This window comes from Canis lupus, chromosome 11, assembly GCF_003254725.2.
Source record: "Canis lupus dingo isolate Sandy chromosome 11, ASM325472v2, whole genome shotgun sequence".
NCBI lineage: Eukaryota > Metazoa > Chordata > Mammalia > Carnivora > Canidae > Canis > Canis lupus.
In genome coordinates this window covers 73,157,461-73,177,420 of record NC_064253.1, presented here as the reverse complement: position 1 = coordinate 73,177,420, position 19,960 = coordinate 73,157,461, and the positions used below count along the sequence as shown (strand labels likewise).

Below are 19,960 nucleotides of genomic sequence, written 5' to 3'. Positions count from 1 at the left end.
GCTGTTCAGAGCTCTGGTGGCTTGAGATGCTCATTGTAGTTCCAGGGAGGGCTTTTGGTGGGGCCGCCCTCACTGCTCCGGGTGCAGGCTGCCTCTGCCTCTAATAGCTCGCTGCAAAACCAACGCAGAATGCCCTTTCCCTTTTTTTTTTTTTTTAATCGAAGTGTACTCGACACATAATATTATATAAGTTTCAGGTGTAAAACATAGTGATGCAACATTTATATGTATTACAAAGTGATCACAATGAATCTAGCTACCATCTGTCACCACACGTAGCTGTTACTGGTGTTATTAACTGTATTCTCTGTGCTGTAGTTACACCCTTGTGACCTCTTTTATAACTGGAAGTTCGTACTGTTTATTAATCTCATTCCTCTCTTTTGCCCATCTCTTCACCCCCCTTCTCCTCTGACAACCATTGAATTGGTCTCTGTATCTGCGAATATAACTTGGTGCCTTTTCCATAGAAGTGCAGGTCCTTCTTTGATTTCTTTTGGTTAGCGAAAACAGGTGCTCTGTAGGTCTTCTGGGGCCTAATGCGAACTTTTGGAAAGTATACCTGTGCATACCTCTCCCTGCTCAGCTGTAAAAGTAAAATTGCACGTTGGAGGAATTTAAAAAGTACTTAAGACAGTGGAAAGAGGTTGATAGATGTCACCAGTAAAGTCATGTCTAAAGATGTGAGTTGACTTTTTGCTTATTTATACTTACATAGAACCTTTTTTAAAAAATATTTTATTCATTTATTCATCTCACACACACACACACACACATACACACACACACACAGAGACAGAGACTCAGGCAGAGGGAGAAGCAGGCTCCATGCAGGGAGCCCGACACGGGACCCAATCCCGGGTCTCCAGGATCACGCCTTGGGCCGAAGGCAGGCGCCAAACCGCCGAGCCACTCAGGGATCCCCTACATAGAACCTTTGAAACAGTAGATAGGATCATAATACCTATTTTAATCTATAATCTTTTTTTATCTAGAATTCTTATCATGACAGTATGTATACATCTATTCACTCCTTTTTAAAAATTTTCATTTTTTAAAAAATTTTCATTTTGAAATAATTGTAGACTCACATGCAGTAGATTTCTGTATACTTTTTCTGGTTCTCCCAAAGGTGATGTCTTGCCTAACGTTAGTAACGATATCACAACCAGGACGTCGGCGTTGGTACAGTCCATGGTTGTTACTCAGATTTCAGCGGTTTGACATGCACTTGTGTGTGTGTGTGTGTGTGTGTGTGTGTGTGTTTATCCCTATGCTCTCAGACAGCCTCAGGTGGTCCACTGGATGTATGTAACCATATTACTTTACTGGGGAGAACATGGTGGGGTGGGACATGTATTTGAATCTTGACTCTGCTCTTCACTATCGCTTGGGCAAGATATTTGAGCTCTCGCAGCCTTCTTACCCATCGGGAAATGCGGATAATCACACTTAGGTCACATAATCCTTACAAGGACTACTCGAGACCGTGTATCTGGGCACAGGTCGTAATTTAGTAAATGTTGTTAACTCATCCTTAGGTTGGGTAGTATTAAAAAAAAAAAACAATGTTGGGGACGCCTGGGTGGCTCAATGGTTGAGGATCTGCCTTTGGCTCAGGGTGTGATCCCATGGTCCCGGGATCGAGTTCTGGCATTGAGTCCCGCGTCGGGCTCCCTGCACGGAGCCTGCTTCTCCCTCTGCCTACATCTCTGCTTCTCTCTCTCTGTGTCTCGCATGAATAAATACAAAAGAAAAAAAAAAAAAGACTTCCACCTTCAAGCTGATACCTGCAACAATGTTGTTAATACTTAGATATTAAAAAAAAAAAAGAACGTTGGGCAGTATTACCTTCTGGCATTAAAATACAGTAGTTCCTTTGGTCGATTTTTCAAATTCTCTGTTAATGGTGTTCTGCAAGTAGCTTTTAGTTTGAGGAAACTCTCCATATTGTCTCTTGATTGGGAAAGGAAGATTATGCAAGTGCTGGAGAAGGGGAATTAGATTTGTTGAGCCTGCGTTCCTGGACACGAGACTTTAGTGATCCTGTTTAATCTTCAGGACGGCCGTGTGAAGTAGAGATTTCACAGACGAGGAAGCGCAACTGCAGAAAAGTTAACTCCTCCCAAGTCACAAAGCTAGAACTGGGCTTTGAACTCTGGGCTCTGTGAGTCTCTATTAAACTCCTCATGTGTCTGCACTGTGGGGAAGGGTGGTTTGGCTCAGACGGTGTTTGGCCTTGAGTTTCTGAGTAGGTCTAATTGCGCCAAATGTTTACCACCTGCTTGTAAGCACCCCTCTGATGACATGGAATTCAGAAAGCAGGGTGTCGTGCAGAAAAAGGTAAAAAACTTTCTAAAGTATCTCAAAGGGCCATTTAAGGAAAATTGAACATGGAAATTATCTTTATGGTGTGAGGATGAATTTGAACTTTTTAAAAGAGGCTCTGTCATTGTTACTTGCGCGATAACCCACAGAACGTTCATCACTTTATAATAACGCTTACTTTAATTGTCGCTGTGGCTGGCCTGTGTTTAACAAGCTCCTAATTGGTGTTCCTGTCTCTAGCCTTCCCTTGTTTGAATTCAGTCTTGTTTTAATTCTTGCTAGTTTATTGGTGTTAATTGGAATCTTCACTGGAATGGGCGAGGCAGTATAGCGCTGTGGAGAGTCCCAGATTTAATCACTTATGGTCTGGTGACGGGCTCGTCATTCTGAGCCTCAGTTGCTTAGGTAGGGACAGTGACGAGTACTTTGTAGGGTTGGTCATGGAAATAGAGATACAGTGTGTGCAAAAGCACCTGGTTTAGCTCCAGTGCTTAATAAAAGGTAACTGAAAATTGCTTAAGATGAGCATTTTTCCTATTATTGTTTATCTTCTTTTGTTTTTTGAGTTTATTTAAGTAAGCATTGCCCCAGATACTTTTTTTTAGGCCTTGTTTTAGGCCTTGGTTTCCTACTCTTTTTAAAACTTTTGATTTTAGGGCACCTGGGTGGCTCAGTCGATTGAGTGTCTGCCTTCAGCTCAGGTCATGATCCCAGGGTCCTGGGATGGAGCCCCACGTGGGGCTCCCTGCTCAGCGGGGAGCCTGCTTCTCCCTTTCCCTCTGCCCTCCCTCTGCTCTTGGGCTCTCTCTCACATAAATAAGTAAAATCTTTAAAAAAAAAATTGTTGGTTTTTAAGGGAAAGTAAAACAGAAGCTTCTCTAAAACCCACTTTGGAATGTGAATGGGGTTCTTCCTCATTCTCTGTTGCAAGGTCCTAAATAGCAGTGGAGAAACATGAGATGGCCCCACTTCTCCAGGATTAACAGTGGCTGTAGCCCGTCTCTCCTAACAACTAGGACTTGACCGGCAATGGTGGTGGAGCTGGGTCTCCTGGAAAGGCCAAGAGGCCGGAGCCATTCCCTTTACCCTATGGTCTGAATTGTGGCCTTCACAGCTCATGTGTCCCTTGCTTTTGAATTTTTAATCATGAGCCTTTGTCCAATCCAAAGAACGGATTAAAAAAAGAGTTTATTTTCTCCTTAGTATTATATATGCTTCAAATTTTCTTTCGGGAGACTAGAAAGGAGGAAAAAAATGGGGAATCAGGAGATCATGTAGCCACACTGTTCACATTTTGATGTGTTTCTTTCTCGGCTTTCTCCTCTGCATAGATTTTATTTTTTAGAGCATTCAAATTTAATCTTCTATTTTTTCATATCATGTTGTGACTTGGAATGTCCCCATGTTACCAGTTTAGGTTCTTCGTTTTTCCTGTTAAAGTAAATCTGTGATGGATGACTTTGTGCATAAGGCTTTTCCCCCCTTATGTTTTGGATTCTTCTCCTGAGATTGAATCCTGGGAACGGAATCATCAGGATGAGTGTGAACATGTCTGTCCTGTATACACACACTTGATGTATGTAATCTGTCCACAGAAAGTTACACTAATTCACATTCCTGCCAGTGTGTTTCTGGGCTTCTGGATGCCTGGTCAGTTCTCAAAAAGTAAATATTAATTGTGTTGCTTCATAGTAAGTTTGCCAGCACTGGATATTCTCATTAAAACAATCTTGTTAAATGAAAGCTTGTTTTAATTTACTCTTTTTGACTCCTAACTCTGGGAAACGAACTAGGGGTGGTGGGAGGGGAGGAGGGCGGGGGATTGGGGGTGAATGGGTGACGGGCACTGAGTGGGGCACTTGACGGGATGAGCACTGGGTGTTATTCTGTATGTTGGTAAATTGAACACCAATAAAAAATTAATTTATTAAAAAATAATTTACTCTTTTTGGTTATTGGTGAGTTACAGTATTTTTTCCAAATGCTTGACAATTACATATGTATTTTCTACTAAACTGTAATAATGAAGTAAGGATGTTCTGGACATAATTAACCCTTGGACTCTGCTGAATTTACAGCCGCTCGCGGTGGCCATGCAGCTGCCACACTGACCGTTTCTGTTTCTCCAGGCGACTTTGGGTGTGAGCTGCTCCAACCTCAGCGAGCTTTGCAGGCGCTTGATCCGCCTCTGCTTCTCAGGTGGCTCTCTTCGTGTTCCACCTTTTACAGATAACTTGGTGGAGTTGTTTTTCTTTTTTAAATCGTTATAAAAGTAACATGCTCAGTAACCTTAGAACATTCAAAAGAAGTGAAGGAAGAAAATCGCCCATGTACCCACCCAACTTAAGGCAGTTTCTGACATTCTGTGCTTTTCTTTGTTGTCTTAAAAAAAAATGCATCTTTTATACAGTTGTAGCCTCTTCCCCCCTTCACATCAACATGGGGGCATAATCATTACTCTGTGTTATTTCAAAATCTACGTGTTCTTTGTGGTTTGGGTCCTAGAGGTTGTCTACGTTAATCTTTTTCTTCCCTAACTCCCCGCTCCCTACCCCAAGGCGAAAAAGGAGCACAGATTTCTTGGTCTGTTTCATGTGCTACAGAGTGAGCTCATCTCCGCTGTCTGCTTCCTCTTCCAGGGGTCTGAAGATTATGAGGCTGCTCTGTTAGAAAAGGTGGCGCTTTTGGCACAGCTGCACTCAGAAAACATCAACAAGAGCGCAGAGAACCACAGACTGCGTAGGAACATTAAGAAGGTCACCCAGGAGCTTAGCGACCTGCAGCAGGAGAGGGAGCGGCTGGAGAAGGACTTGGAGGAAGCCCATCGTGACAGGGGCAGAGGAGACCACACCATCCACGTGAGCAGCATGCTGCGGTCGGGCTGGGGTGCTGGATTGCTGTTTCTGGTTTTAGGGAGATCGTCTCTGCAAAAGACCTAGAAAAATCTGAAAAATGTAAAGAAGAAAATATCTCGCTCATCATCTTGGGATTCTCTCTTTCTCTGTCTCTCATACACACACACACACACGCACGCACACACTATTGGTATCAAGCTGAAAATGCGGTTTTGTGTCTTGCTTTTTGTTAATTGAATGTTCTCTTTTTGGTATGTTGCCATGTTATGAGTGTTCTTCAGAAACATGTTTTTGTTTGTTTTTTGGTGCAAGCATAGTACTTCATCACTTGGATGTGCTACAGTTTATTTAGGCCCTTATGGTAGAATGTTTAGGTCATGAAACTTTTTCTTTTTTAAGGTTTTATTTATTTATTTGCGAGAGACACACAGAGAGAGGCAGAGACAGAGGCAGAGGGAGAAGCAGGCTCCCTGCGGGGAGCCCGACGTGGGACTCAATCCTGGGACCCCGGGGTCACGCCCTGGGCTGAAGGCAGACGCTCAACCACTGAGCCCCTCGGGCACCCCAGTTAAACTTTTTTTGCTTTATAACAAGTGTGATAGCAAACATCCTTGTATGTAAATATTTTTCCATTGATTATTTCCAGATAGAGCTATAATTATTGGGTCAAAGAGGATGAATATTTAAACATTATTATATAGCTATACTCAAATTGTTTCCCAGAATGATTGTACCAGGTTTCTCTTTATGAGAGTGATCCTTTTTTAAAGACTATTTTTCAACATTGGATAGCATTTGAAAAATTCTGAATTTGGTAGGCAAAATACAGTTTATCTTTGAAAGTTTCTATTATAGGGGCACTGGGGTGGCTCATTCAGTTAAGCATCCAAGTCTGTTTATTTTTTTATTTTATATTTTTAAAAGATTTTACTTATCTATTTATTTATTTAGTGGGGTAGGGGAGGGGCGGGAGGGGAGGGGCACAGGGAGAGGGAAAGAGCTGAAATCCAGAGCCAGTTGCTTAGACTTGGGACTCTGTGCTCTGCAGGGAGTCTGCTTGAGGGTTTTCTCTCTCCCTCTCCCACTGCCCCTCCACCTGCTCGTACTATTTCAAATAAATCTTTAAAGAAATTTTAAAAAATAAATAAATCTTAAAAAAAATTTCTCTTGTATTTAAACTTAAACATTCATTGCCCTGAGAGTCACATCTAGATGCCTCGCCTTGGTGCAGTTCGGTGGGATAGGGCCTAAGTCTGAGTGATCATTGACACGTTGTGGATGATCTGCTCGGGGACCCTGGGTGGGCAGAGGACCTCTCTCGCGCGGACAGTTGTTGTAGTAGAGGTGTCTGAGGGAGCGTCCAGGTACTACAGTGTAGCTCTCCAGTGGCTGCCACGGGCGGGGTCATCAGGATCCATTGCGTGAAATCCTGACGCTGGCACTGGCACGAGCATTGAAATGCAAACATTCATATGTTTTAACAAAAATATTAATGAACATCAAGGGAACAGTAGTGGAAATTTAGAAACATAAAATGTCACTTACAGTTCCACCAGTGACTGTGGTTTTCAGTGTCACCCTTCAGACATGGTGCCACTGGGCCCTAATCCAGTTAGAGGCTGACTACTGTTCTGTGTTCTTTGATCCTGGACGTTATCAGGGGCATTTCTCCATATAGTGTGGCCTCCAGCCTGATGGCGTTGAATGGTGCACGCTCTTCACTGACTACATTTCACCTGCTTTACTTAATTTCCTGCTCTCTGGGACAGTTTGGTTGTTGAAATGATTCCACAATAACATCCTTGGGCATATAGACATTTCCCCTTGAATTCCTAGGATTTGAGTGAGTTTACTAGGTCAGATGGTACAAATATTTTATACTAGTTAATCATGTTGCCGAATTATTTGTGCAGAGGGCTGGCCCAACGTATGCTACCACCAGCGATCTTGGAGTATAGCAGTTTACTGTGCGTTATTAAAGTATAGGTTTCCTGTTTGCTTTTGAACACCAAGTATACCTGGTTTAGATGTTGATGCACGTGTAAGATGTGACCTCTGAAAGTTTTATCTTTTCTAACGGTGGAGATGTTATATTTGACAAAATGCAAGGCAGCTTAAAATCTATAGAATTAGTGCAAAAGATCCTGGGATTGGAGTAGTCGGGAAACCCTCTGGGGGGAGGTGGCACTTGAGTTGAGCGAGAAGAGTAGGGCTTGAGTTGTGTGCCGCACGGAGGAGGTAAGGAAAAGACTGGCAAGACGGTCCTTCCACACAGGTGCAGTTGGCATATCAGTTCTTACTCCCTGACTGCTGGGTAACTTCCTCTTAGTTTAAAATACCTTGTCCCCTCCGCCCCCAACTGTCATTAGAAACAGGCTCATTCAATAGAATTGGGTTGGGGACACACACATACGTCTCCCCCCCCATTTTTCTTTTCTTTTCTTTTCTTTTCTTTTCTTTTCTTTTCTTTTCTTTTCTTTTCTTTTCTTTTCTTTCTTTCTTTTCTTTTTTTCTTTTCTTTCTTTTCTTTTTTCTTTTCTTTTCTTTTCTCTTTTCTTTTCTTTTCTTTTCTTTCTTTTTCCTTCCTTCCTTCCTTCCTTCCTTCCTTCCTTCCTTCCTTCCTTCCTTCCTTCCTTCCTTCTCCATCCATACACACTTTTTTTTTTTTAAATTATAACTTACTCTTGGTAAACATTTGAAATAGCTGCATAATATTACATCAGGTGGAGATGCTGTAATTTATTTACCTATCCCTCTTGTGTCACACATTGTTGGTGGTTCCATAATTCACTTATTCATGTAAACCTTGGTGCTTCTGGAGGACTGCTGGGCTGCCGTGGCTAGCTGATGTATTTCTGTGTAACGTGTGCACATCTTTGTGAGGAGGCAGGGGCTGTTTGGTGAAGAAAGCAAGGGGCATGTGATGAACGGGGCACTTGGGGTCGAGTATACTGTGGGTAGGAAGGTTTTTTTCCCCCCAGTGACAGAAGCCCAGCTTGAACTAATTTAGGCAAAAAGAGAAATGTATTTCCTTGGGTGACTATAGTGCTGGAGGGATGGAGACTGGAACGCTGCTGGGACCGAATCTTGGTCTCTGGGAGCTGGCTTCTTTCTCTCCAGTTCCAGCTGGCTAGACCATCGTTGCCGTCCTGCTGGGGTCACATGTTCCCAGTTGATTACATAGGAGGAAGGAGGACTCTCACACTCTGCTGCCCCCACGGCGTCCCTGTCAGGATGGCCAGAGGCCCGGCGTGGGTCCATCCCCAGTCGTCTTTGTCAGAATGTGTGCGTAGGTTCGGGTGCATGCACGTGTGAGTCCCATCATCGACAGCCTCCTCTAGAAGCACATGTTTGGGAGGGATGAGCAGTTACCCCCAGAAAGGGTTGTGTTGTTTCAGACCAAAACAGCCACTGTGTACTCTGTGTGCCTACCTCAGGTGAACATGACCATGACCCAGAGCTTTCTGGCATCTCATCAGGACTACATTTGTACATCAGGTTATATATATGTTTCTGGCAAGATGATCTGGCCATGGCTCCTTTCCTTTTGTGTGTGTACAGCATCACAGTGGTATCTCTACTTACCTTCTGGTTACGGTATAAGAATTTGGCTGTGTCTGTCTCCTATGAATGTTTCACACCAGACGTGGGGCTTGGCTTGTTCAGCGTCTAGGGAACATGATGGGTGATGTTTTACCTTATGGTCCTGAGATAAATGCAGAGGTAGAGCCTGACCCGCTGGCCCCACCTGTCTCGTCTGTTTGTTCTATAACAGGCTCTTTAATGAACTTGATTCACTCATCGGCTGCTACTGCTGCTGCTTGTGGATTGAGACAAACAAACAAATAAGCAGACCTTTTAGTGGTCTCTATTTCTTTCCTTTTTTTGATGGAGGGGGGAGGGGGAGAAGAAGAGGGAGAGAAAGAATCTAAGACAGCCTCCATGCTCAGCACGGAGCCCGACACGGGACTTGATCTCAGGACCCTGAGGTCATAACCTGAGCCAAAATCAAGAGACGGGTGTTTAATAACCAGCTGGGCCACCCAGGCGCCGCTTGTAGCCTCTTCTGTCCCAACAAAGGAAAGGGAAAAGGAAAGAGAGAAAGGGGAAAGAAGGGAAAGGGTCCCACGCGTGCAGTCAGCAACATTGAGCACTGCGCAGGCCCTCTGTTAGGCAGGGGACAGATCCATGACGGGTGTGAGCAAAGCACACGGAAACAGAGCAGGGAGGTGGCTTGCAGAATCAGAGAAGGCTCTAGGGAAGGGCAACTTGTGAACTGGTTCTGAAGTTCGAGTTAAATAAAGGTTAATTGATAGGCAAGGGGCAGAGGGTTTTGTATGGATGGTGAGGGCACAGAGGTAGGAGAGCACATGGTGTTTTTGGAGAAACAAAACAAGAATGTCTGATTTGAAGTATTCTGAGATATTATTTGGGGCTTTAAAATTGTAATTTATTCTTTTGATGTGTCAAAAACATTTTTAGAAGTTTATGGGAAGTCATAGAAATGAGATTAAAAATAAAGGTAAAGGCCGTCAGGTCTAGGAACAGGCAGCAGAGTGAGTGAGGAGGATGCTCCCTGGTGTATCTGACACAGTTCCGAAGACGGGGGCTTAAATTCAGCTGGTGGCCCCTGGCAGCGGACGTCACGGGAAATCGGCTACAGGGTCTCCAGTGTCTGAAGAGGAACCGGTTAAGGTAAAGGGACGGCTCTGGCCAGCACTCAGGCCCAAGGGCAGTCTTGCTCCCCCGGGCTCCTGAAGGGTTCTGGGAGCGGGACGGAGCCTCGGACAGGACGGCCTGCGGCGGGAGCCGTCTCGCGCCGGGCCACGTCCACGCCTCCCGGGTCGGCGAGCTCGGAAGAACGGATTCCAGTCGCTGGGACGTGTCTGGCTGTGTCCGTTACTCTCGTTTCTTGGACGAGAGCTACCACCCAGACGTGCTGCGGGCCTGCTCGTGGGCGAGCCCCGACCCCGCCTCTGCGGGGGCTGCCGCCAAGCATCCTGGCGCTGTTGTGGCACTGCCTGGATTCCCTCTGATGGTCAGCCGACCCGATACCTCTGGGTGTGATCAAACCATCCTTTGCTCACGATGGAAAGCTTTATGGCCCTGTCTTCGCGCTTACTCTCCGCTTTTCGGGGGAGACGGTGCCTGTCCGAGCAGGCATCTTGCAGCGGGGGTACGTGACTTCACCATGTCCGACGGCGCCGTCAGAGGCTGTGCTTGTATCGCCTGTGATTGCCGCGACCTGTGCCAGCCGACGCCGCGCGTGGGATACTTTGCCGTCGTCATTTGTTTATCCAAGGAACGTTCGCTGAGTCCTGGCGGTGGTGGGGCCCTGTGGGCAGGCTCTGGTGAATACAGCTTTGGTTTTTACTTGGGGGTCCTTCCACAACCAGAAAGGTCCAAACGTGAGGGTCTCAGGATGGATCCCTGTATTGTATTATAGCTCCTTGCCACCAGAGGGACCCACATCCCTGCGAGGACATTCAGGTCTTTGCAAAAACAAACAAAAAGCTGGTGTTCCCAAGTCGGTGTCTTAACTGTGATGTTTAAAGTGTACTGGCTTGTGCGGTTTACAACAGGAATGCTGCTCCGATTGTCGCATCCTTGCCCTCATACCTTGACTTTGATACGTTGTTTGGCTCTAGAGACTGAAGGGCTCTCCTTTTAGTATTGCACGTGTGTGCATGCGCATGTGCGTGCGTGTGCATGCGTGCTGCGTGTGTGTGTGTGTGTGTGTGTGTGTGTGTGTGTGATGGAGGTAAACCTTTATTTTCGATTTGCTCCTCTGGCCCAGGCGTTCTGTATGCTACCTGGGGTGCGTGGGGGAAAGGAGCAACGCTAGTCTTTTTCTTCTCCTTTATGAGCAACGCGTACGAGACATTGGTTTAGCTGTATTCCCCCGACTGCCTCGTAATGCTCTCATCTGTTACAAGACCTGTCATCCGCTGCTCTGACAAGTGTGTGCTTCAGTACCTGGGCACTTAGCTCTGTGGGGATGCATTTGCTGGCTAAAGCCCAAAAATCTAATTAAAGTTGTACCCGTCACCCAGCTGGCTAATCCCATGTGCTTTGACAGGAGCAGGTTTAATTTCAGGGTAGTTCATCCCGAACCCCTTCGGTTTCACATGTGTCTGTTGACGGATAGCTCCAGACGAGGTTATGACAGCGTTCAGAGCATCTCCTGTGATCCGTAGTCAAAACACGGCATTTGGAGGCCGTGTTTGTAGGCTGGTTGGGTCGGCCTAGGACCACAGACCTGAGGGAGCGGGATTCTTCCCAAGGGTCAGAGCTCTTCGTGCCTTGTTTTTGATTTAATCGGGTATGAAGAGTCTGAGCTGAGTCCTCGAAGAACAATACGCAGTTTAAATGGTCTGTGCGGGAGGAGGTTCCATCCCTGCAATATCCAGTCACTCTTAAGCGAGGCTGAGTGCGGAGACTCGGGTCCGGCTGGGTTTGAGTTCTGGCCCCGTCACCTGCTAGCTGGTGGGCCGTGAGCCAGTAGCTTTGCCTCCCCAAACTGCGGTGTCTGTTTCTTGTTAGAAGGACACGGCTTGGTTGTAGGGATTATCTGAGGGAGGATAGCACTTACGAGCATAATGCCCGGCACATCTTAGCTGGTCAGTGAAGAGTTGCTGTTTTGATGATGGAGATGACGCCACTGCCCTGGGGAGGAGAAACTTGGCAGTTTGAGCTCGTGTCTTTGGAGCAGTGGGCAACAGTGCAGGATTTGGGTTCGAATTTTGGTGGTAGCAGGCACTCAAGCCTCTAGGTCAGTGGCTTAACCTCTCTAAACTAAGGTTTTCTCCCCTAAAATGGGGTTGATTATACCTGCTTTTGGAGTAAGTGAATGAATAATAAAATTTAACGCACGAGAAAGTGCTTCCTCTGGTTCCTGGCACGTGGAGGTAGATGGCTCGGTGGATCGGACGCCTCTTCTTTGCTCTTTTCCTGCTTCTAACTGCACAGCAGGTGCTGGCTCAGGACCTTAGCGAACCGTTGACCCCTAGAATCTAGGGGACACCGTTGACTAATGAAGGTGGCCGCCCCGTCAGCAGCCAGGTCAGCGAAGCTGTACACTTCTTCCTTGGTCACCACCCCTCTCCCCTTGTCTGTCCCTTTCCCGCGGACTGATCCCCCAGGACGGGAGGCCGACCGCGTGGAGAGTGACGGCCGGCGTCACATCTCGGTGCTTGTGCGTGGGGCCGGCGGAAGCCGCTCTGAAAGGCTGTTCCCATCCGTTCCACGTGGAGCTGCTGTCGTCTCCCTGGAGCCCAGACAGAAAGGCTTTCCCTTACCTCTGGTTCTAACTTTATGATTTCTGGGAGTACAGGACTGAATCCCGTCAGCCCCCGTCTCTGGGGGGACCTAGCCCAGAAATAGAGCAGAAGCGCAGACAGAGGGCTCACTGGAGCACAGGCGAGGCGGGGGGGGGGGGGGGGGGCAGTGGAGCTGGGGCTCCGAGGGCACGCAGCGGTTTGCTGGGGGCACGGGGCCGAACTGCATTCCAGGTGGAGGGACGGCCGCGCCGAGGCCTGGGGCGCAAGTGGGCCTGGCCCGAGGGCACAGCGAGTGGGCTGGCAGGGAGGGCGGGACCGCTGGGCACCGTCGGGCCGCCGGGCGGGGGCCTCCACACTGCCCCGTGAGCTCCTCGCTCTGAGAACTATGTGGGCCTGTGAGCTCTCTGGCCGCCCTGCCTCGTTCCAGGGGTTTCTGTCTGTCTCAGCATAGGAATTCCTTGTTCCAGTACGACCCCGTGCAGAAGAAAGCTGAAGGCCCAGCTGCTTGGGGACAGGCGAGGGGGAGGCCTGGTGCCCCCTCCGCCCCGGGGGCAGTGCGGCTCCCAGACCCAGGCTCCAACGCCACTGTCTCATACTAATTCTGGAAATTCTTACATCACTGGGTTCCTATTCCTCATTAAGATTTTGGAGAAGTTTCCTTTATGTATTTAAAGGGAACCACTGAGCACTTTGATAAGCTTTCTCACAGTGAAACCTGAGAAGGTGGAAATTTGATGGATGAGAACCTTCTCGGTCTCCATCTGGCCTGAGATAAAACAAACCAGCTGACTGCAGAAGGAAGTAAGAGGGCCTGGCTTTTCATTTCTAATGTGATTCTCAGATTATAGGGGTATTTTATTTTTAAAACAATCCACCTTTTCTTCTGTCGGCCTCCCCTGAGAAAGCCCCGATAGGCAGAGGCATGCTCGGCTCAGTGCTGGTCCGGAGGGCACCTGCGAATCCTGGAGGAAAATTGCCCACTAGGTGGAAAGGGAGGCGTCCCAGTTGATGTCGCAGACACGGGTCCCGCTGTGGCAGCGCTGGCTTGAAAGCAGGGTGGGGTCTGGTCCAGGAGAGGGGCTTGCAAGGAGAACAGTGCACCCGAGGGCCTTGGCAGGTTCCTTAGGACAGTGGCTTCTTGCATTAAAATCAGGCGCGGATTACCGAGCTTCTCCCCAAGCCAGCTGAGTCAGTTTGGGGAGGAAGGCCCAGAAACATGGAGTGAGAGGGTGCTCGCGGCCAGCCCGCCTTGGGCTTCCTGGGCTCGCCCTGAAAAGCCACTGGTTTAGTGAAGAGAACATGAATAGACCTGGTTCCGCCACCTCTGACTCCGGTTAAGTTGCTTGAGTACTTTGAACGTCCGCTTCCTGACCTGCGGGTGGGCTGCACCGCTGCCTTGCGGGGTTGCAGGGGGAGCTGCAGGGGGAGCTGCGGGGGGCGCGTATAAAGGGCCTGGCGCTCTCCTAAATGCTGTAGAGCTCTGGCGGGTGGTGTTTTGGGGGGACGATTGCTGGGGCCAGAGGAGTCGGGGGGCTTAGTGGAAGAGGTGGCACTTGGATTGGCCCTGCGAGCTGAGCGTGCTGTCTCCAGGCAGGTTTGGGCAGAATTGTGCTATGTGTTTTTTTCCCAGCGGGAGAGGCCTGGGTGGTCTGGTGAGGTGAGGCTAAGAGGTAGGCTGGAGCCCACCGGGGGAGGGGAGCCTGGGACGAAGGTTTGTAGGGTGGCTTCATTCTGCAGCTAGCGTGGGGTCCCGCAGGGTCCTGGTAGAGACGGAAGGCTCAGGGCTGTGTGTGGCTGTGATTTGGTGGCTGAATGCGGCCGGGGACGCCAGCGAGGAGGCGGTTGCTGATGACCAGCTGACAGCTAATTTCTGAAGAAGGCCAGAGCAGTGGGGGGAGGGAGAGGAGGGCTGAGCCGGCAGCACGTTCACTTTTCTCGCCAGGACTTCAGATTCCATCTGTCCTCTTTAATACCAGCTCCGGGGAGGAGGACTGGCCGTCCAGGTGATCAGAGTCCGGGGTGCTCCCGGGCCAGCCCCGCTAATGCATGGGTTGCCGTGCCTCGTGGCAAGGGCCCCGGTTCCAGATTCCCAGGCCTTCTTGCCACAGACTAACCGGGCCTGGCTCCTGTGGGGCAGGTGGCCCCCTTAAGCCGCACACACCCTCCTCCTCGACAAAGCACCACCACCAACGGCCCTCAGTTTCCTCAGCAAGCCTGCTCTGGGTATGCAGTTTTCACAGGACTGATTCCCAATCTGTGATGGATTCTTACAAACTGATGGATTCAGCTCCTTTGGGAACTCTGGGGGTGGGGTGGGGGGCGGGAATGATTTGAGCCCTGTGGTCTAAATACTCACCCTTCGTCTCTCGTGTGCTCTGTGTGGAGGGAGGGCTCTGCCGCGAGGCCCGAGTCACCTGTGGGATGAGCGGGCCGGCGGCTGGGTGGGCCTGGAGGGCGTGCATGGGTGGGGGTGACAGCTGCCGCTGCTGCCCATCTGCCTCTGTGCCGGGCACCCACCCACGTTCTCTCACTTGAGCCTCCAGGGCCCATCGCAGCCTGTGTTTTTGGCCCCGTTTACCGCAAAGGAAGCACTCACAAGGATTTCGGTTACCTGTGGTCACCCCGCTACTCAGCAGTAGGGTCCAGACGCAAGGCCAGCTCTGCCCATCTTCACAGCCTGGGAATAGCAAGAGAGGTTTGGGGAAACCACCCAGGTTCTCAATTTTCAGTTCTGATCGTTTTGCTCAGGCGAGACATGCCGTCTCCATGCCTCCCCTGAACATCTGCTATAACCGCCCTGGTACCCAGGAGCCCAGGAGCCCAGGAGCCTTTGCGTTGCTGTGTCCCCGAGGCCGGGCGCTGGCCTCGCCTCCCTGCAGCCGTCCTGCACCGCGGGCCTTGCCTCGCTGCTCTTCACGGAGGCCCAGGGTCCTTGGCCCTGCCCGCTCGCCAGCAGGCGGGCCTCAGTCTCCGCTGGCAGGTCTGGCTCCTGAGGCCTTGAGGAACCAGAGCATTAGCTCGGGGCGTCGGCAGCCCGCGTCAGACTGGTGTTACATTTGTCTGGTCTTAACAGTAGTGCAGTTGGGCGGACAGTGTAGAATTGGGCGTCTAGCTGACTCGGGTTTGAATTTCAGTGCCAGAAGTGACTTGTCAAGCTTTGTCACCATCTCTCAGCCTCCGTGAGCCTTGGTTTCCCTTCCGTAAAAACAGGACGCTTACCACTGAGCTTGTGTGCAGTCATCAGGGTCAGAGATGTTTTAAAGTGCCTTGACAGCTGCGTGGCCCGGCTTGAGCCCGGTCATAGTTTCCATTAGGAGTGCTCGTAGTAGGTGAGGGACTTCATACTCTTTGGTGTCCTGGCTTTCCTGGAGGCCCTGACTGATGCAGCGGGCTCTCCACGACCAAAAATACACACACACAAATTTGCATAGGCTCCCAGGGACCCGCTCAGTGGGCCTCAGGTCAGGAACCCCGAATCACGTGTTCCCTGTGGGATTTGGGGAACAGGTCATTTTCAAGGTGTCAACTCTTAGTTTGGGGGACACGTGGAAGAACTTCAAACATGCAAGTTCTCAATTTACATACCTGAATTAAAATTACATAAGCAAACGAAATGGGAGAATGGAGTAAATTATTATGGTACACGTGCGTATGCGCTAGAACTTGAACCAGACATCAAAATAATGAGTCTGATGGGTGTCTGTGCAAAGGAGAGAACGAATCCAGGAAGTGATGTGTGTGGACCAGTAATTACTGTGCACATGAATGACACACACCTTCTACTTGGTGTAATGCAGAAATACTTTACGCTTAAAATGTAGCCTGGTGGCTCAGTCGATTAAGCATCGAGTCTTGATTTCGGCTCAGGTCATGATCTCAGGGTCGTGAGATCAGGCCCCAAGTCAGGCTTGGAGCTGAGCGTGGAGCCTGAGATTCTCTCTCTGCCCTCCCTGCCCCCCCACAAAGTAGGCATGACCTTGATCTTTTTAGGATGATCTTTCTAGGATGGCAGGCAGATTAATTGTGAATTTAAAGACGTACCTAAATGGCTTAACACAAGATTTTGTCCCTTTATGCAGTTTTCAGAGGGAGATTTCTAAAAGCAAGTGTCAGATGACTGTAGATGGAGGGGGATCATCTCAAAAGAAATCCAGACCTTGGTCATAGTGTGGAAGAGAGCTGGGGGGCTTGCCATCAGAGCAGGAACAGGGCAGGTGCTGCCCCTCCGTGACTGTGACTGTGGGCAGGTTACTTTACCTGAGCCTGTTTCCTCATCCGTAACATGGGAGCAGCCCCCCCACCCCCCCACCCCCCAGGCGCTCGCCGAGTGCTGGTCTCGTTATCTAGTGTATTCGCCATTCCCAGGGGATGCTGATAATGTTCTAGGGGCCATGTTTTGAGAATTCTAGTTCTTTTTGGTGGGAAATGGTATTTGGAGACTACAGTCTGGATACTGGGGAGGATGCTGGTTTATACTTTCTCAGTGAAAGGAAGGAAATAACAGAAAATAGAAGTTCATGTTGATATTTCCAATTCATATTTACAGTGACATGTTTTAACTTAATTTTATATTTGTGTTGGTATTCTCTTAGACTTGTAGTCTTGGTTCTTATCACATTAATAATTACTTATTTAATAAATAAATACACACACACAGTTTCAGAATAACAATACAAACATTATTTCTTCCAACATGATTACTAAGTGTGAGACTTTCTGCAGTAGTCCCTTTGTCCTTGGAGAAATACCTCACTAGGGCAGACCGATTACTCTGCTTTTAAGTTACTGAAATAATTTCTCTGTTTGGTTAACCCATCAACCTGTTATACAGTTAGATTTATTTTTTGTTTGTTTGCTTCTAGTTTTGGGGGAATTTTTATTTTTTAAATAGTCATCTAAACATTTAAACGGCTTCCATGGTACGTCTGTAAAACGAGTTCTCCTCCCTCCCACCTCATTCTCTCTTTTTTATTTCCCTATAGGCCACTTAGTTTATTTTGTAGTTGAATACATGACAGTATGCCGCACATATTTTTTTTCTCCTGGGGTCCTCTTGACGCCTACCTGAGTGGTATATTCTGAAAAGCTTACTTTAGGTCAGCGTGTTTATAGAATCCTCATTCCTTTCTCTGGATCGCGTCTGAGTGCTCCATTGTGAGAATGTACCTTAGTCTGTTCCTCTCCTGGTGGATATTTGGGTGGTTTCCAGCCTTTTGCTATTATGAATAGTACTTCAGTATTACAAATAGCATATATCCTGAGGTATAATCACACGGTTTACTGTTGGTTGTGTTTTTTCCCTTAACATTATAACATGAACATTTTCCATGTTAATTGTAACCGTCATTATTTAAGATATATATATATATATATATTTTTTTTTTTATTATGAAAGTAACACAGACTTCGGGATTTTAGAAACTCAGAAAAATAAAAACTTAAAAATTGGTTGAAAGTCCTCCACAATCCCTCTATTTAGGTACACTGTTATTATTTTGATGTGTTTCATCATAGCCTTAACAACATTTTGTATAAGCATTTAGGAAACAAATGGCATCATATTATATAGTGTCTTGGCTTGTTTTTCTTCATAATTGTGTTTTTTTTTTCTTGAAGATGTTATTTATTTACTCAAGAGAGGGAGAGAGAGTGAGGTCAGAGTTGGGGGTGGGGAGGAGCAGAGGGAGACGGACAAGCAGATTCTGTGCTGAGTGCTGAGCGCGACGCAGGGCTCAATCTCAAGACCCTGAGATCATGACCTGACTGGAAACCAAGAGTCGGATGCTTAACTGGCTGAGCTACCCAGGCATCCCGTAATTGTGCATTTTTTAACGGCATGCTTTTTATAATTAATTCCCAATTTTTAAAAAATACTTAATTCTTGTTGGATGTTTAGTTTCTTTCTGATTTTTCCATAATGTAAATAATGTTGTGATAAATATCTGCATAAAACTTTTTCCAGATTTCTGCTTATTTTTAAAGCTGGTTTTCATCAGACTTTAAGAGAGAAGGAAGTGCACGTTTGTTAAATACACCTCTTTGCTTGCTCTTGTATAGCGGTGAGCCCGTGAGAGATGATCATCTTGAAATCTTTGTCAAATAAGTTCTATTTTTTCTTTTTCTTCTGACAGGACCTTAGAAATGAAGTTGAGAAACTACGCAATGAAGTGAATGAAAGAGAGAAAGCCATGGAGAATCGTTACAAGAGTCTTTTGAGTGAAAGTAATAAAAAATTGCACAGTCAAGAGCAAATGATCAGAAGTCTAAGAGGAAGCATCGATCCAGAGGACTTGTTGCTCCAGGTGCCATAACTTCTCTTTCTATTGTATTTAAGTCTGTTGACTTAGCATAGGCTTTTTTCTTTAAAAACCCTTTTGCATAAATGTTTGTAGAAGCGTAAGGCTGGCGGAAATGCCGGTAGTCCTCACTGCTTTCTGTCAGAGCATCAGAGCACTTCAGAGCTTTCTTTCTGTCCTTTGGGCATCAGCCACCAGCCAGAAGGGAAGGGACTTATTCTGGGTCCCGATTGAGGCCCTGGCGGCCTGCCTGCCTCACTGAGGTACTCCTGCTGTGGGCGCCTGCTGCTGTGTGTGCCAGGCCCTCTCGCCCCTCTGTGCTGTTTTTGGACTTGGAATGCCCTCCTTGTCTGATCATGGAGTGAGGTTGTGATTTAGCGCCTGCTGCCAGGTGATCATGATGGATTCAACGCGGGTATTTAACTCTGCTTCCTGCTGGAGCCTCGTTAACGTGAGTCAAGAGGTGAAAGGTACAGGCCCCCAGGACTGAGCACTCTGCTCCATGCCTTTGGGGTGAAAGGCCAAGAAGCAAGCTGGTTTATCCTGTGGAGCCCAGAGAGGCTCAACAGGAAGCGGAGGGACCTGGTCCCTTTGTAACCAGGAGATTTGGCTGGAATGCTGGGCAGTTCAGGGACCTTGTTCTCTTCACCAGCAGGAGGTGGTGGTGGTAGTGAGGATTCTTCTCTAGTGACCTTAAACCAGAGAAGCTCTGGCCTGGGGGTCACCAGATGCAGGTGCAGGCAGGAGTGGGTTTCTTGATAAAGATGGGAGTGGAAGTGTGCATCCCCGGCACTGAGAGTCCTCTCGGGGGAAAAGACAGATGGGCGTCTTCCAACAGAACAAGCACATCCTCACCTGGTCCTCTCCCACTGAGCCTGCCGCTGATGTGCTCTTTCCACACTTAGAACTTCTGAGCACCTTTATCTTTAAAGGTAGATGGACAGCCTGAGTTCCCCAAACAGGGGAACAGTGTGCAAGAGGAAAGACAGACAGAACAAGGCTAGGTAGAGACAATAGAAGTGGGAGGATGAGAAGCAACCAGACAGCTTTTCAAAGAAGTCGACACTATAACCTCTTTAGATAAGAATTAAGATCAGGATCTGATAAAAAAAAAAAAGCAAAAACAAAAAAAAACAAACTTGGAAAAGAAGAATGAGCTACTGGAGATTGGAGGTATGATCACATATATAAAGAGTTTAAT

The 19,960-nt window shown here is 47.8% G+C and overlaps 1 protein-coding gene across 12 annotated transcripts in view; it reads left to right on the top strand.

Moving 5' to 3' along the window:
- Positions 1-19,960, top strand: part of CDK5RAP2 (CDK5 regulatory subunit associated protein 2) — a 153,703-nt gene that overhangs the window by 51,220 nt on the left and 82,523 nt on the right. For all 12 annotated transcript variants that reach the window (XM_049116420.1, XM_049116423.1, XM_049116418.1 and 9 more), the window contains 2 exons: positions 4,968-5,186; positions 18,595-18,765. In XM_049116420.1, coding sequence (XP_048972377.1) covers positions 4,968-5,186; positions 18,595-18,765 — 390 coding nt within the window. The remainder of the gene's footprint in view (positions 1-4,967; positions 5,187-18,594; positions 18,766-19,960) is intronic.